This window comes from Equus caballus, chromosome 4 (assembly GCF_041296265.1).
Source record: "Equus caballus isolate H_3958 breed thoroughbred chromosome 4, TB-T2T, whole genome shotgun sequence".
NCBI classification, from domain to species: domain Eukaryota; kingdom Metazoa; phylum Chordata; class Mammalia; order Perissodactyla; family Equidae; genus Equus; species Equus caballus.
The window spans coordinates 101,213,672-101,232,228 of record NC_091687.1 but is presented as its reverse complement, the minus strand read 5'-3'; the positions used below and the strand labels follow the sequence as shown (position 1 = coordinate 101,232,228).

General features: G+C 39.8%; 1 protein-coding gene across 12 annotated transcripts in view; it reads left to right on the top strand.

The window, feature by feature from the left end:
• Window positions 1-1,027: 1,027 nt before the first annotated feature.
• The window catches only part of TCAF1 (TRPM8 channel associated factor 1), a 47,926-nt gene continuing 30,396 nt past the window's right edge, over window positions 1,028-18,557 (top strand). For 2 of the 12 annotated variants that reach the window (XM_070265124.1, XM_070265125.1), the window contains exon 1: window positions 14,115-14,303. In XM_070265124.1, the coding sequence (XP_070121225.1) occupies window positions 14,146-14,303 (158 nt within the window). In that variant the 5' untranslated portion in view covers window positions 14,115-14,145. Of the gene's footprint in view, window positions 1,232-14,006; window positions 14,304-16,246; window positions 16,458-18,557 lie in introns of those variants that run through there. The other 10 variants (XM_070265126.1, XM_005609471.4, XM_023639885.2 and 7 more) reach the window with 10 other exon arrangements.

The window sequence follows — 18,557 nt, the reverse complement described above, 5'->3', positions numbered from 1 at the left end:
AGAGGAAGATAGTGCAGGAGAGAAAAGATGAACAGAAAGACCTAAGGGAAATGAGCATAGAAAGAGGAGTAGGATTTAGAATGGAGGGAGGCCTGTTGGATCCAGGGCAGAAAGGTAATGAACAGGTCAAACTCGTCCAGAAATAAGTGAAAGAGGAGAAGCAGAGAAGGAGGTGTGACGACAAAAGTAGAGGTCCAAGTGATGAGGTGGCTGGCTTTGAAGATGGAGCAAGAGGCCCCAAGCCAAAGAATCTGGGCAGTCTTTACAAGCTGGGAACGGCAAAGAAATGCATTCTTCCCTCCAGCCTGCAGAAGGAACCCAGCCCTGCCTACACTTTGATGTTATCCAGTGAGGCACACATTGGACTTCTGACTTACAGAACTGTTTAGATATTAAGAGTGTTGTTTCAAGCCACTAAGTCTGTGGTAATTTCTTACCACAGCCATAGCTGGTAAATAGAGGGTGTGGCAGTGGCTTCAGGGTCCTGGCATTTAAGAGCCGCAACTTTCTGTCGCTCCCTCATGCCCAATATCTGTCACCTATTTATTGGTTAGTAAACTTTTTAACACCTTCTTGTTTTATTTAATTTCTAAAACTATACAGGTGATATTTTAAAACAATTCAGTGGTTATGAAGATAAGTATCAATAGCCAACTTCTTCACTCTTAGCCCTGCACCTTACATGAGCAATGCAAGATTGTTTTCTTCTTCAAAGAGTGTCATCACATGCTCCGTTTTAATGCAACTTTATTCTTTTAATTAAAAACAAATCTAAGACCCCTAGATTTACTCGTCCTTGGAAATAATTGCGCATTATCTTACATAAAAATATATAATTATTTGTCAACCTCTCACTTCATAAATAGTCTCAGAAATTTATTTTTCAATAAATTGCCTTGCTGCCCTCCCTAAGCAGGCGCCAGGGTCTCCATCCCGGATGAGGGGCGGCATCATCGCGCAGAAACCGACGCAAAGCTGGGCCTCTGAGGGCCGGGGGTGGCTGGCCAAGCTCCGCCCCCACCGCCGCGACCACCAATCAGCTCCCGGGACGGCCCTCCCCTCAGCTCCCTTCTGGCCCCTTGTCAGCCTGCAACTTTCCACGTCCCCCGCCTCATCCGCAGCCCAGTCCCTTCTCGCCTGGGCAGCTCTTTCCCCTTGGAAACTGCCGCCGCCCGCTCCTAGCCAGTCCTCTCTGCCCCGAACCCGCGCTGCAGGAAACAGCGGGCAAACGGTGAGTGGCGGTCAGCGATGGATTCTGCACCAGGAGAGGCCTGGCGGTGACACAGGCCACAGTCCGGAGCGCGATGGGTCCGCGCTGTCGGTGCATTTGGATAGGGTGGAGAGGGGTGGGGACGGGCGTCGGTCCTCTGCGTGTCCCTGAGGGGAGGGTGGCAGACGTGCTGCGCGGAGGATTGCTTGCTGTTTATTTCCCGCATCCTTCTCTGGTGTCTCCCTGCAGCTCGGTCTCTTTTTCCTATTTGCCGCATTGTCTTTCACCCTTGCTCGTCAGGAGGCGATGACCCCCATTTTCTTGTGCTCTGCAGGGAGCCATTGAGATTTGAGCTAAAGGGAACCGTGGAGGCGACGACATCTCACCTCCTGGGGGCTTGCTCTTTTATTCTTTGGGGGTAGCTTGCCTCTGCAGAGCCCGCTAGCTGAAAGGCCTCACCTCACCCAGTGCCCTCCCTGTCCACGGGTTCAGAGGGCGGTGGGGGAGGGAGGTGCGAGGTGCGGGGTGCGGGTGGGGTGGTGATGAGAGGGGGTGCCTGGATCGGGCGGAACGTGTAGTTTGGGACGCATTTGGTCTGAAGCAGTAAGTGCTGGATGATACAGTTGCCAGGTAAACAGCCCCGAGCTGGCCACTGAGCGGGCTCAACTTGCAAAATGGAGGGAAAAGGCCTTAAGTATAGCAGAAAAAGATTTAGGAATAGGATAATCATGGAAACTTCTTGGAAGAAGTGCAGGGCTACGTAGACATAAAAGACAAAATGTATCTGTCTAGCTGACCATTCATTCATCCATCCATCCTGTCATAGTCCAAACTGTCAATTGACTTCAATACTTTCCTTTCTTTTTTTGGCTTTGATTTTTAAAAAATTATTAATAAAAGGTATGTAAAACATCTGAGAACGGTCTAAAGAATAATGAATTGAATGCCTGACCATCTCTTACGTCAACAAATAGGACGTGGCAGTACCTTAGAAGGTGCCTGTGTGTCCCAGCTCAGGCCCATCCTTCCCGGAGAGGTGACAGTTCTCCTAATTTTTCTGTTAATCGTTTCCTTGTTTTCTTTATAGTTTTATCATTTGTGTGTGTGTTCCAAACACATATATATGTGTCTTGGCTTCCACTATTGTTTTGCTTTCCTATTAATGGCGTTCTGTTGCACATATTCTTAAGTTTTTGAGATTCACCCTTGTTGATGCTTCCTTCATTTTCATTGTTTATGGTTGAATATACTATCATTTATCCATTCTGATGATGGACATTTTAGGTGTTGGTGGTTTGGGAGATGTATGAGTTATCTGTGGAGGTGTAACAAATTACTCCAATATTTAGCAGCTGAAAACAAAACAAAAGGAAACCCTAATCCAGAAAGAGCTTAGCTGAGAGTCTCTGACTTGGTATCTCTCACAGGCTGTAAGCAAGGTGCTGGCTGGGGCTATTGTCATTTCAAGGCTGGGGGTGGAGGGAACCCCTTCCAAGCTTACTCACATGACAGTTGGCAGGCCTCTTGGCCTCACTAGCTTTGGTTGGATACATCAGTTCTTTGTCACTAGCCACAGCATGGCAGCTTGCTTCTCCCAGAGTTAAGGCTCCCAGAGAGAAAGATGAAAGCCAGATTCTTTTTGTAACCTAATCCCATTATTTTTGCCATCTTTTATTCATTAGAAGTGAGTTCCAGCCCACACTCAAGGGAGCGGATTACACAAGATCTTGAATATCTGGAATTAGGGATAATTAGGGGCCATTTTAAAGGTTGCCTACTCCAGGGGATGTTAACAAGTGATGTCCTCTGACATTCCTGTACATGCCTTCTGGTTCACTTGCACAGGTTCACTCTGGTTCCCTGGAGTATACCCCAGGTGTAGAATTACTGGGTTGTAAGATCTGTGTATGTTCAACTTTATTAGGTTATTTCCCAGCTGTTCCCAAAGTGTTGAGCCAGTTTGCACTCCTTCCATCAACAGATGAGAATTCCTGTTGCTTCACAGACTTGTCATAACTTAGTATTATCCAATTTTATTTTTAGCCAGTCTGGCGGCATGAAATGACGTTCCATTGTGATTTTAATTAGCATTTCTCTGGTAACTAATGAAGTTGACCATCTTTTCATATACTGATGAGCTATTGTGCTTTCTCTCTGTGAAATTCTGGTTCCTATCTTTTACTTATTTTCATATTGGGTTCTCTTTTTCTTATTGACTCATGGGAATGCTTTCTTTATATAATCTGGATGCTAATCAATCCTTTGTTAGCTGCATATGCCACAAATATCAGTTTTAAGTTTGGCGCTTAGCTTTTCTTTCTCTGTATATCTGTCTCTCTCAGTGAATTAACTTTTGGATTTTAATTTCAAGTTAATCAATATTTTCTTTTATAATGTTTCTTGCCTTGAAAAATTGTTTCCTCAAGATAATAAGTTAATTATACTAAGTTTTCCTCTGAAAGCTTTTATAGTTTTGCATTTGGCGATTCATCTTAATCCACCTGGAAATTGATTTTTATGTTGTTTGTTCCATATGAATAATCTATTGTCCCAGCGCCGGTCATCTGCATGAATCAAGTTTTCCATATTTGCATGAATTTGTTTTAAGCTCCCTCCTCTCTTTCATTATCCATTTGTCTAACTCTGCACCAATACTAAATTGTTTTTAACTACTGTAGTTTTATAGTAACTCTTGAAATCCGTCAAAAAAGATCCCCCCAACTCTTTATTCTTCTTCCTCAAGAGTATTTTAGCAGTTTTTCCTCCTTTGACTTCCCATATAAATATTTGAATAAACTTTTCAAGTTCTCCAAAACAAGAAACAAACAAACAAACATGCTAGAAATGTGATGGATATTGCATTAATTCTATATATCAATTTGGGGTGAAATGTCTTCTTTAAGATGTTGAATATTTCTACCTAGGAACTTGGTATATAATGCTATTTATTTAGCTAACCTTTAATGTTTTAAATGTTTTGTAATACTTTTCATTGTTTTCCTTTTGCTCATTTTTGTTACATTTATTTCTAAGTACATTGTATTTTTACTACTATTGTAAATGTTTTTCTTTTATAAAAATTATATTTTGTAGCTTATTGTTTCTGGTGTATAGAAATCCAGTGCATCAAACTTGATAAACTCCATTAATAATTCTAAATTTACTTTATAGGGTGTTTCAGATTTGCTACACAGGCAGTCGTAACTTTCCAGTCCTTAGACTTTTAATTTCTTTTTCCTGTCATACTGCATTGGCCAGGACCTCTGGTATAATATTGAATAAAAATAGGGAGGGGGATCTTGTTTTATCCTTAATATAATAAAGAGAAAGGTTTCACTATATTAACTTTAAATATTGCATTCACAGTGGTTATTTTATAAATGTCTTGTCCCATGAAGAAAGTTTGATTCTTCTTTTGGTAAACACTTTTATTATGAGTAGATGTCTTATTGAATGCTGCTTCTGTAGTTATTGACTTTCTCATATAATTTTTTCCTGTAAATATGTTAAAATGGTGTAGTATAGTATTCAATTTTTAATATTAAATCAACTTTACATTCCTGGAATAAACCCTCTTTGGTAAATATGCAATAACCTCTATGTATAGATATAGACATGAAGATAAGCACTAGATATTTGCATCTATATATGTTGAGATTGGCCTGTAATTATCCTTTTTGGTACTAACATTATCTGTTGTTGATAAAATCTCATAAGGTAACATGAGTAGTATTCTCACTATTGCTATTCTCTGGAAGAATGTGTGCAAGATTGGAATTATCTGGTCCTTGAATATTTCCTCAAATCACAGCAAAACCCTCAGGGTTTGGAGTTTACTTTGTCAGAAGATATTAAACTTGTTGGTCCACTTACTTTAAGGATTATAGGACTATTTAGGTTTTCTTATGGAATCAGGTTTCATTAGTTGTATTTTCCAAGATATTTAACCATTTCATATATATATATTTTCGTATATATATATTCAAACATTGTAGAATAAAATTGTTCATAATGTCCTCTCTTTATCTGTTTAAATATTTTAATCATCTATTATTATGACTCCCTTTTCTTTACTAATATATGTATCTATCTTTTTTGGCTTTGATTAAGTTTGCCAGAACTTGGACTACTTTGTTAGCTCTTTCACATATACACACACAAACTGTCTCTTCTTTTCATTACTTGTTATTTATTTTATTACTTCTTCCTGCCTTCTTTGAATTTTTCTGCTATTTATTTTCTAAACTCCTTTTTTTTTTTTTGAGGAAAATTAGCCCTGAGGTGACATCTACTGCCAATCCTCCTCTTTTTGCCAAGGAAGACTGGCCCTGAGCTAATATACATGCCCATCTTCCTCTACTTTATATATGGGATGCCTACCACAGCATGGCTTGCCAAGCAGTGTGCAGGTCCGCACCCAGGAGCAGAACTGGTGAACCCTGGGGCCCTTGGGGCAGAACATGCGAACTTAACTGCTGTGCCACTGGGCTGGCCCCTATTTTCTAAACTCTTGAGTTACATACTTAGCTCATTAATTTTCAGCTTTTCTTCTTATGTAAGCTCTTAAGGTTATAAATTTGTGTCACTGCTTTTTAGCAGTATCTCCCAAGTTTTGATATGAATATTTTGTATCATATAGCTTTAAGTATGTGTAATTTTCATTGTGGTTTCTTGTTTGAGTCATGAATTTTTTAGAAGTGTGTATTTTAATTTCTAGTCACTCACATGAAGATTGTTTTATTATCTTGTGGTAAATGTTGCCTAACTAATTTGTAATGTCGTCAAAGAAAGTATGATACCAATTCCTTTGGATTTATTGAAGTTAACTTGGTAACCTAGCACATGATCATTTTTATTTGTGAGGTTGAAATTAATGTGGTCCTCTAATTATATAATGTCCTATGTATATACCTTTAAAACAAGTATGTTAATTATGCAATCCAAATCTGCCATATCTTCATCCATTTTTTATCTGCTTGAATTATCAATAACAAAAATACGTATGTTAAAGTCTCTCATTATGATGGTGGACTTTGAAATTTCTCATTGTAGATCTGCTTTTTTTAACTTTATATATTTTGATGCTATGTTATTAGTGAATTGGAGCAAATTGAAAATTTTATCATAATGTAGGGATACAATATTATGACTACCTATCCACGCTTTTTCAAATTCCTAATTTGTTCAAATATCATATCAAAGTTTCCTTGATTAATGTTTACCTCTTTTATCTTTCTTTCATCCTGTGACTTTAAATCTTTCAATCTATGTTTTAAGTATATATGTTGTAAACTTATCTGTATTGTTAAGAATCTTTGATTTTTAAAATTATTGTCTGATAATTATAACTTTTCATTTAATAATTTAGTCCAATTATATTTATTGTGATTAGTAGTACAGTTAGATTTATTTCTACTGTCTTATTTGCTTTGTATTTCTTCTGTTTTATCTGTCTCTTTCATTCTTCTGCCCTCTTTCTTTTTCCTTCTTTCTTTGTTTCCCCATTGTATTCCTCTTCTTATTTGGTTGTTACATGTTCTAATGTTTTAGGTTGACTATTTTTAAGAATACTCTAGTTGTATAACACTTAACATAGCATTTATTGAGGTATAATTGACAAATAAAACTTGAATATATAAGGTGTATGATGTGTTTAGAGATATATATATGCATTGTGAAATGCTTACCATAATCAAGCTAATTAACATATCCTCACATAGTTTACCTCTTCTCCTCCTCCCACTGAACAATTGGGATCTACTCTCTTAGCAAACTTCAAGTATATAATACAGTATTGTTAACTTTAATCCCTATGCTATACATGAGATCCAGAACTTACCCATCCTACATTATCTGAAACTTTGCAACCTTTGACCAATATTTGCTCATTTCCCCCGCCCGGCAGCTTCTAGTAACCACCATGCTACTCTCTGCTTCTATGAGTTTGACTTCTCTAGATTCTATGTATAAGTTAGATCATACAGTATTTGTCTTTGTCTGTCTGAATTATTTTGAAATTTAGCATAATGCCCTCAGGGTTCATCCATGTTGTCATAAATGGCAGGATTTCCTTCTTTTTTTATGGCTGAATAAATTCTATTGTATATATATATATACACACCACAATTTCTTTATGCATTCATTTGATAGACATTTAGGTTATTTCCCTATCTTGGCTACTGTGAATAATGCTACAATGAAAATGGGAGTACAGATATCATATCCAGAAACTGATTTCATTTCCACTCAGTGTGTACCTAGAAGTAGGATTGCTTGATCATATGGTAGTTCTATTTTTAATTTTTTGAGGAACCTCTATAGTGTTTTCTGTAATGACTGTACCAATTTACATTCACGCCAACAGTACAGGGGTTCCCATTTCTCCATAGCCTCACCAACACTTGTTATCTTTTGTCTTTTTGATACTAGGCCTTCTAACAGGTGTGAGGTGATAGCTCACTGTGGTTTTGATTTTCATTTCCCTGATGATTAGTGAATTTTATTATCTTTTCATATACCTATTGGCCCTTTATATGTCTTCTTTTGAGAAATGTCTATTCCGGTCCTTTGCTCACCTTTTAATTGGATTATTTGTTTTCTTGCTATTGAGTTTGCGTTCCTTATATATTTTGGATATTAACCCCTTATTGGATATATAGTTTGCAGATAGGTTCTCCCATTCCATAGGCTGTCCCTTAACTCTGTTGACTGTTTCCTTTTTCTGTGCAGATGCTTTTTAGTTTGATATAGCCCCACTTGTTTATTTTTGCTTTTGTTGCCCATGCTTTTGGGGTCATATCCAAAAAATTATTGCCCAGACCAATATCAAGAAGCTTTTTTCCAGGCTGGCCCGGTGGCACAGCAGTTAAGTTTGCACATCCCACTTCGGTGGCTGGGGTTTGCCAGTTCAGATCCCGGGTGCAGATGTGGCACCGCTTGGCAGGCCATGTTGTGGCAGGCATCCCACATATAAAGTAGAGGAAGATGGGCATGGATGTTAGCTCAGGGCCAGTCTTCTTCAACAAAAAGAGGAGGATTGGCAGCAGATGTTAGCTCAGGGCTAATCTTCCTCAAAAAAAAAAAGAAGAAAAGCTTTTTTCCTATGTCTTTTTCTAGTAGCTTATCAGTTTCAGGTCTTACGTTGAAGTGTGTAATGCATTTTTAGTTGATTTTTGTATATGGTGTGAGATAAGGGTCCAATTTCATTTTTCTGCCTATGGATATCTAGCTATTCCAGCACTATTTATTGAAGAGACTATCCTTTCACCATTGTATGCTCTTTACACCTTTGTCAAAGATGAGTTGAACATAAATGTGTGGGTTCATTTCTGGGCTCCGTATTTTGTTCCATTGGTGTATGTGTCTGTTTTTAGGCAAGTACCATACTATTTTGATTGATTACTATAGCTTTGTAGTATAGTTTGAAATCAAGCACTGTGATGCCTAAATTTTATTCTTCTTGCTGAAGATTGCTTTGGCTATTCAAGGTCTTTTCTGGGTTATATGGATTTAGGATTTTTTTCTATTTCTGGGGAAAATGCCATTGGAATTTTAATAAGGATTGCATTGACTCTTGTAGATAGCTTTGGGTAATGTGGGCATTTTAACATTATTAATTCTTCCAGTCCATGAATACAGGATGTCTTTCCATTTATTTGTGTCTTCAATTTCTTTCTTTCTTTTTTTTTTTTTTTTGAGGAAGATTAGCCCTGAGCTAACATCTGCCACCAGTCCTCCTCTTTGCTGAGGAAGACTGGCTTTGAACTAACATCTGTGCCCATCTTCCTTAACTTCTATATGTGGGACGCCTGCCACAGCGTGGCTTGACAAGCAGTGCATAGGTCTGCACCTGGGATCTGAACCAGTGAACCCCAGGCCACTGATACCGAATGTGTGAGCTTAACCACTGCACTGCTTCATTTCTTTCATCAGCGTTTTACAGTTTTCAGTGTACAGATCTTTCATTTCCTTGATTAAATTGGTTTTTTAAGTATTTTATTGTTTTTGATGCTATTGTAAATGGGTTTGTTTTCTTAATTTCTTTTCAGAGACTTTGTTATTAGTATATAGAAGCACAACTGATTTTTGTATGTTGATTTTGTATCCTGCAGCCATGCTGAATTTGTTTATTAGTTCTAACCATTTTTTGGTAGAATCTTTAGGCCTTTTTATATATAAGATCATGTCATCTGCAAACAGAAACAATTTAGCTTCTTTCTTACTATTTTGGTTGCTTTTTATTTCTTTTTCTTGCCTAATTGCTCTGGCTAGAATTTCTAGTACCATGTTGAAAAAAAGTGGTGAGAGTGGGACCCCTTGTCTTGTCCCTGATCTTAGAAGAAAAGTTTTCAGCTTTTCACCTTTCATTATGATGTTAACTATGGGCTTCCTATATATGGCCTTTATCATGTTGAGCTATTTTCATCATATATCCAATTTGTTGAGAGTTTTTGTCATGAAAGGATTTGGTATTTTGTCAAATGTTTTTCTTGCATCTATTGAGATGATCATATGATTTTTATCCTTCATTTTGTAAATATGGTGTAGCACAATTATTGATTTGGAGATACTGAGCCATACTTGCATCCCTGGAATAAATCCCACTTGATCATGGTGTATGATCCTTTTAATGCATAGTTGAATTCAGTTTGGTAATATTTTATTGAGGATTTTTGCATTTATGTTCATCTAGGGTATTGGCCTATAATTTTCTTTTCTTGTAGTGTCTTTGTCTGACTTTGGTATCAGAGTAAGAGTAAGGCTCAAACAGTGCAATAACTTTAAAATAGTTTATCTTCATTAATCCTTGAGTTGTAGCTATGCTATTGTTATTGTATATTTTATTTGTTATGCTTTTATGTCCCACAAGACATTTTTTAAAAAATTTAAGCAGTCAATATTAAGTTATATTTGCCCATGTATTTATTTGTTTCAGTATTCTCTATTCCTTCTACAGTTCTGTGCTTTTTTCTGGATAATTTTCCTTAATCCTGAAGAATGCCTTTTCGTAGTTCCTATAGTGTATTGGCAACAGATTCTCTCAGGTTTTGTTTATCTAAAATGGTCTTTATTTTGCCTTCATTTTTGAAGGATATTTTTTGCTGTGCATAGACTTTTAGTTGGCAGATTTTATCTTCTTCTTCTCTTTTTTTTTTTTAGCCATTCCATTGTGTTCTGGTTTCCATCATCTCTTTTGAAAAGCCAGCTGTATTATTGCTCCTCTGAAAGGAAAGTATCCTTTATCTCTGGCTGATTTACAGATTTTCTCTCTGAATTTGGTTTTTAGCAGTTTGACTACGATGTACCTGATTATAGTTTTCTTTGTATTTATTCTGCTTGGGGAATGTAGGGTTTTTCCAACCTGAGTTTTGGTGTTTTTCATCTCTTTCTGGGAACTTTCAGTCAGTAATTATTAACATATTGCTTCTGTTTCATTCTTTCTTTTCTCTTCTTCTGGGACTCTGATTACACATATCATAACTTTTTACCATGTCTCATAATTCTATTATACTCTTTCTATATCTTTTCATCTCTTCGTGTATCATCTTCTTTTCCCTCTGTGTTATTTTTGGAAACTTTCTACTGACCTTTGTTACATTTCACAGATTTTCTGGGCATTTGAGTCTAATATGTTTTTAAAGCCAACTGTTGAATTCCTGATTTTAGTGATTATATTTTTATTTCTAAAATTTATGTTTCACTCTTTTATGAGTTTTAGTCCTATACTGAAATTCTCTAGCCTTGTTTCTGTTACTTTTGAACATATTAATTACAGTTGTTTAAAGTCAATCCTTGTCTAAGAACTCAAATGTCTGAATCACCTGTGAGTCTGTGTCTATTATTCATTGTTTCTCTTGAGTTCTTGGCAGTTTATCCTGATTTTTAGCCTCCTTCTAAATGTTTGATTGGATGCAAGACATCGTGAATGAAAAATTATAAAAGTTCTGGTTGTTGTTATTGTTTTTTAAAGAGGATTTTCTGGGAGTGGGGTACAGATAAATTATCAGCAGATTACTTTCATATTATCAAAAGTTAGATTTAAGGTTTCTTAGAAGTGGTCCATTTCAGGTTTTTTCTGTTTCCAGGAGCATAGCCCCTATTCCTAAAATGTCACTCTTATTTATATGCCATGAATTTTCTCATGTCTCAACTGAAAGCAGAGTGTGTTGATAAGAATCATCTACTTTGGTGGGGCTTGACCTCCACTGCTTTATTCCCAGAACAATACAGCTACTGAAATGGTTGTTCAGTTGGTTTACCATGTTACCCACTATTTTTCTGCAAGTTTTTGGGGGTCTGTCCCTGTGCATGGGTAGCACAGAAGTCACCCAATGACTTAAGGGGAATTTTTACATAGATTTTAGATTCACTTGTCTGAGATTTCTTCCTGTCTGAAATTTTGCCCTTTGAATTCCAGTTGATTTGGTAATCTGGAACCAGTAAGACTGACACTTTCTTCTTGGCCTAAGTTACCCTGGATTGTGAACTGGAAAATGCCCCAAAGGAAGAAGTCATAGTGAATGTGGAGCCCATGTCCTGTGTTTTCCTTCCCTTGGGATTGTAGCTTCTCAATCCAGCTTGTGTTGTTTGCTCTTCTAAGTCTTCCATTGTTTTCTGTATTTTGTCAAACTTTTGTTGCTGTTCTCAGTTGGAGGGTTGTTTCAAACAAGGTATTCTCTTAATGCTGGAGTTGGAAGTCTCTTGCCATTTTGTCTTACATCTCAGATTATTTATCTAAGATTATTTTATTTCTTCTTGAGATACATCCTTTAGAATTTCCTTTAAAGCAGATCTTTCAATAATAAATTCTTAGTTATTTGTTGATCTGAAAGTAACCTCTCTAAGACTCCTATAGTAAAAGGTAGTGCCGGGGTGGCACTAGGGATGACAAAGTGGAGAGGATAGCATTTGAGTGGCTTCCAGTTTTAGACTATGATGGGTGGTGCTGTTTTGAATGTTCTAGTACATGTCTTTTGGTGATATGTATATGCATTTCTATTGGGTATATACCTAAGAGTGGTATTACTGTACAGTCCTGGTTTTTTATGTGAAAATGATTTTTGTAACATTTTTAGAATAGAAAATGTCTAAAGAAAAAACTCACTGGTCAACCCTCCCCACTTCCTGAGGTAGCTAAATATGTCCTTATTTTTCCTATCCTTAGATAAACATAAACATACAAAAGTAGGATCATCAGTTTTTCACTGAAAATATACATTGAGAGCATTCCTCCACATATGACTTGAGCTCATGCTTTTTAAGAATTGCATAGTATTTTGCAGTATAGATTTTTAATAAATTGTTCATTCATTCCTATGTTCTGAATGTTTACAGAACTTAATATCTCAAAAATTGTTTCAGTGCTTTCGGGATTTCATGGCAGTCTCCATTACTTGGGGCAGCAACTGGAAAGAAAAAGAGAAACTCTAGGGGAAGTAGAAATGAGAAAGGATAGAGGATTTAAAGCTGAACTAGTAATGTAGAGTCTGAAACAGAGAGAGAGAAGATAGAACCAACTGAAATTTGAGGAGATAAAGGAAGAAAACAAAAGGCTTAAGGGAGAAAGTTAAAAGAAAGGAGCATGAAGACAAGGAGAACACTTACAGTGCAGGAAATTGGTAATTTGATTAGTTTTCTCCGTCAATCTGTTTGTTTTGTTGAGGGTGATCCTAGGATTGCCTTCCATACCCCACATTCATCTTTCGTGTCCATCCACGCATCAAGTGGACATTACAGGGGCACCTTTTTATGCCCACGTGAAGTGGAGAATCTAAAGAAGAATAAAACGTGGTTCTTGACTTATGCTTACTCGAGTTTGGGGAGTTGTGATGAAGCCCTGAAGTAATAGCAGATGTGGTATTCCATCCCCTTTACCACTGAATCCGCATTCCCGTGGAAGGACCAGCCTGGACACTGTTTTGTGGCAAGGGAGAAAGCTTTATAATAACTTCTTCTTGAGGAGAGTTTCGTCTGGGGACACCTTCACCTCGGGTAGCCGGCCAATAGGGGCCAGAGTGGTGAGGGCTGAGGAAACAGGAGAATGTACAAAGGCCATGCAAATCTTTCAGGCTTTTGGGGCCAGACATAAAAAGGGGCAAGTGGCTTTTCCCCTAGGTTCAAAGTTGAGCTCACCAAGCCAGATGAGCAGACACCAATTAAAGGGAACACCTGGTCAGGCATGAAGCCAAATCCTGGGTCAAAAGTCAAATGTTGGATCCCTCTCTTACGTGATTAAAATGAATCAAGACTAGGAACAAAGTTCAAGAAACCCCCATAGAGTTTCTTGAAATCATATTCATATATGAAATCATATTCATACAGGGCTCACTACTAGCTGATTGAGCAAGGATATTTTATCTATTTTTTAGTTGATTAAATTTATCTATTTTTATCACAAAATAATACATATTACTATTGACATGTTAATGAGGTATATGAAGAAAAATACAAGTAATCCACTCTTTCTTGTTTGAAGTAACTGATTCTAATGGTTTGATGTATGTCTTCCATATAATTTCTGTGTTTATATAAGTATATAAAAATATTTTTTTAATTTTTCGTACAAAAATGCAGACTTTCCATTTTACTACCACATTAAATGTTTATTAAAAATATAAATATATAGCCTAACTCCTGGCAAAAATATACAGCTTTAACTCATCCTTGGAAATAACGGTGTATTATTTTATATAAAGATCTATCATTACTTATCAATCACTCCCATGTTGGTAAATAGCCTCACGGATTTATTTTTTAACAAATTGCCCTGCCTCTCTCCCGGGGCGTCCGGGTCTCCATCCTTAACGAGGGACGACATCTTCGCGGAGAAATAGACACAAAGCCGGGCCTCAGCGGTCCGGGGGTGGCTAGCCAAGCTCCGCCCCTCTGCCGCGGCCGCCAATCAGCTCCCGGGACGGCTCCATCCTCACCTCGCCATGCGCCACAGCCCATCTCCCCCAACAAGCTTCCCACTAACGCCTCCACCGGTTTTCAAATCCCGAGTCTGCCGGCCTCGTCGTCTTCTTGTCACATCTCTGCAGAGGAGTCCATTCCCCCTCTGCAGTAGCCCGGTGTGGAAAATTCTGGACAACGGGTGAGTCTTGTCCAAAGATGGTTTCTGGAAACGGGGCAGGCCCTGGCTCGCCTACCGAGTCCGCTGCGGCCACAGTGCGTGGGAGAGGAAGCGGCCGGGTTCCCCGGGGAGCGCCTAGGAGGAGGCCCTGCGGGGACGAGACAGTGTTCGGGTTTGGGGCCTGAGATCGCTGGGGCCTGAGGGGGCAGATGTCTTTCAAAGAGGATTCCCTGCGGTTTCTCCATCTCTCTTTCTGATTCTGCTTATTTCTACCACTCTGGCTCTTGTTTATTTCGTGCTTCGTTTCTTCTCCTCCGTTAACCTAACCATCAAGAGTCAAATACATTCCTGCCCTTTTTGATTATATTTTTCATAATGCAGTCTTTCAAAGCTGCAGATACGTACAGAAAATAACAGATTTATCAGATGCTGACAGTTTACCACCTTCTCTTCAGCTCTCGCTCTCTCTCCTTCTGTGTGTTTCTCTCTTCCTTTCTAAGAAACAAAACCTTTTTTCCCATCAAATCTCATGCCCCCATCCTCAGACGTAAATTAGATCGTAATCTTTCTCACGTATGTATATTCTTGTCCTTTCATTATTCATGTTTATGTAAGCAGTATATGCGTTTTTGTTTTGAATTTTAAATTTTTTCATGAAACTCAATATTTTGAGGTTTTACCTTGGAGTGCTATTAATCTTGGCATTTCAGACCCAAAGGGACTTAGCAAGCACGTCACCAGCCCTCCTTGTTTAGCTGTGAACCCTGAACCATGGAGAAGATAAAGGGCATGCTCACAGTCCCTCAGGTGGTCCTTGAAGGGGCAGGATCCTGAATTCAAGTCCTCTTGATTTTGTTCCTAGCCTTTCCTCTGTGTAAGCCCTGCCTCTGAGCCCACCTACCCACACGCCCCTATTGATGCTCATAGGAGTCAGTTTGGGGAAAGGGGGTTGAAGAGAGATGGGGAGAGGAAATATGGCTTAGATTTGGACCAAAACCCTAATCAGGATTAAAAGGTATACATTTTCCTAAAACATGAAGTATTGAGTCTTGGGACTACCTGAATATTTATTTTATTGAACAAGCACTCATACAGTCTTACTGTGGATGCCAGACATTGACCTAAGAACTTTACAAGTGTTCACTCACCTGATTTAAACCTTACAATAAATCTCAAATATAGGTACTAATTTTACTATTCCCATTTTACAGGTAATAAAACTGAGGCACAGAGACATTAAGTAACTTGCCCAGAGTCTCTCAGCTGGTAAAGTGTAGCACTGACATCTGAATGCAGGCCATCTGGTGACAGTCTGGGTTCCTAACCACCATACTACCCTGCATTTTACAAGCTAGCACTAGCGCCTGAGCCAGGTGAAGTCACCACACACAGTAGGAACTTACAATTCACAGAAGGGAGGAGCACCTGTCAACTGATTATGGAAAAGGACTTGAGGAAAGAAATGGGGTTTGAAATGGACACAAGAATAAATTTTAGCTACCTGTTTGTTTGATACATAATATCCTTATTTTTAATTTACAAAAGTAACACACGTAACAGTGCAGACAATGCAGAGCTATGTAGAAGCTGCCCTCTGCTGTTGCTCAGGTTACACAATATTAACAAGTAGAGATGTATCCTAACCTTCTCCCACCATAACACAAATATCCATAGGGCTGGTTTTATTGTAAAAATAAAAGTATATATTCAACAATTTCAACAATTTTTATCTTCCCCTTAGCAATATTTCAAGTACATTCCTCCAACTGAATGGAGATCTAAGCTCTTCGTAAGAATTGAATAATATTCCATAGAATGTGTCCTCTAGTTTATTCAGCCTTTTCCTTATAAATGAATAGTCAGACAAGTTTATGTCGCCATGCACACTGCCAGGATGGGGACCGCCGCAATGCCCAGCCCACAGCGCCGGCGACACAAAGAAGCGCTGTCCCTTGCCAAGCGCCGCCCCCTCGGGCTCGAGTCCGCCCGGGAGGAAGTGGGGAGGAGGAGACTCTTCGGGAGCCCCTCCTCTCTTCCCGCTCCGTCTCCTCGCAGCTCCTGCTCGGTCGCCGGGGCGCTGCTTGCAGGGAAGCCCCTTCCTCGCCTGACTGTGCGTCCCTATCTGCACCCAGCCCTTCCCCCTCACGTCCCCCCTGGAAGTGACAGGGCAACCTGGTGAGTGGCCCTGTCCGAGTGCCTCCAGGCTGGAGAAGGGGCGGTGACGGTGGCCTTGGCCTGGGTCTGGGGGAGGGCGGTGCTGGAGGCCGTGGGGGCGCGAGGGGGCGCGGGCGGGCCTGCGGGAGCTGGCGCCGTGAGGCTGGGAGTGCCCAGATCTGGGATCGGAGTCCCTCGCTGTTTGCGTCCGCGTTCCTGTTAGGGATTGTGCTCTGCATCACTCCTGCCGCATAGCTCCCTCTCCGGGGTCTGACATCTGATGTTTATTTGCTTGCTTTGTGTAGTCGAGTTACGCACAGGCCTGACCTAGAGAAACATCATCTAATGCGCAGCTTTATCGGATGAGAAGGCTGTAGCTCAGGGAGGAGGCAGGGCTTGCTCAGCGCCACCCAGGTAGCTGGTGACTGAGCATCACTTGCCCTACTGCCCTTTGATCTGTGCAAACACCGTCTCTGGTACTAAGATCCCTCGCCCTCTCGCAGTGGCCCCCTCGAGACTGGTGTCTGTGTGTGTGTGTTGTGTGTAAATGTGTAAGAGGGGCCGGTGGTCTGTGTACCGCCACCCCATCCAGATCTTCGTACCAGCGGGCCTGGAGAATTCATTCCATGCCAACCCCAGCTTTTCGCTAGGCCCCCCTCCTCCCCCTGCTACCTCCCCCACCCCCACTCCAGCCCCCTCCCCTCTACACCTTTGACGTCACCGACATGCTCGTTGCAGAGTGGCTCTGGGGCTAGGGAGGAAAGTGTGGCCTTGGTGAGGGCCTGGAGAGGAAAGGGGAGAAAGGGATCCCTCACCAGAACTTAGTCTTAACAGCCCCTCGGAGTTGGGAACGTCCTGTCTCAAACGTTGTCCATTTGATAGCACACCCTCTGAGGCAGGCTGATCAACAGCTAGTAGGAGTCAACGCCAGGTTTTTTTTTTAAAAAACAACAACAGGTCTTCTCATTCCTGGGCTAGTGTTCCTCCATTATGCTGTTCTCCCGGGAGTTAGGTGGTGAGAGAAGTGAGCAAATGTGAATGAGAGAGAGACAGACAGCCCCAGGGGAACTCAGGAATTAAGAAGGGAGTGCAGTAAGATGGAAATAGGGAATGGAAAAAGCAAAATTTTGAATCGTGCCTCCTTTTATGGGAATGGGGAAGGATTGATTCCCGAAGGCCACAGGAGTGCCTTCAAAGATATTAGTAATGGTGTGGGGTGTTTTTGTTTTTTGGAGTTTCAAATTATTTTATTGAGGTCATATTGGTTTATAACATTGTGAAAATTTGAGGTGTACATTGTTATGTATCAGTTTCTGTGTAGACTGCATCGTGTTCATCACCAGTAGTCTGGTTTTTATCCGTCACCATATATATGTGCCCCTTTACCCCTTTTGCCCTCCCCCCACCCTCTTCCCCTCTGGTAACTGCTAATCTGTTCTCCTTGTCCGAGTGTTTATCTTCCACATATGAGTGAAATCATTCAGTGTTTGTCTTTCTCTGTCTGGCTTCACTTAGCATAATACTCCCAAGGTCCAGTCTGTTTTTTCAGCTGGGTGGTTGGTATATGGGAGTTTGTTTAATTTTTAGAATTATTATCATTTTACTGCCTATATCCTTCCACGTGCATTATATATTCTTTTAAAAGTATAAATTAAACCATTTTTAAGTGAAAATCAAATAAATAAGATCAAGCTGGGAATTTGTAAGACAGGATGCAAAAGAAGGGGTTGAACCTGCCCCAATTCTGGCTCAGTAGAAGTTGATTGACATTGGAAAAGATAGTGGATGTATTAAAAAAAAAAAACAAAGGTTCATGGAAGAAAAGAACATGAAGAGGAGAAGACTGTAGATTTGGATGTCTATGACCTTAATCGTTTGACAAGGTCGGGTAGCTGTTTGCTGAAGAAGTGATCCTCGGTTTGCCCTTAAACCCACATCCAACATTCAGTCATACATCATGGAGTGTCTGTTTATTCCCCTGGGAAATCCAAAGAAGAAAATGTATCCCCTGGCCTCAGACACTTACCCTACCTTGGAGATTTGAAATCAAACTATAATGCAGGATGTTATGTAATATCCAAGATGGGCCTGCTGCTCACCTTCCCTTCCACGGAAAACCGC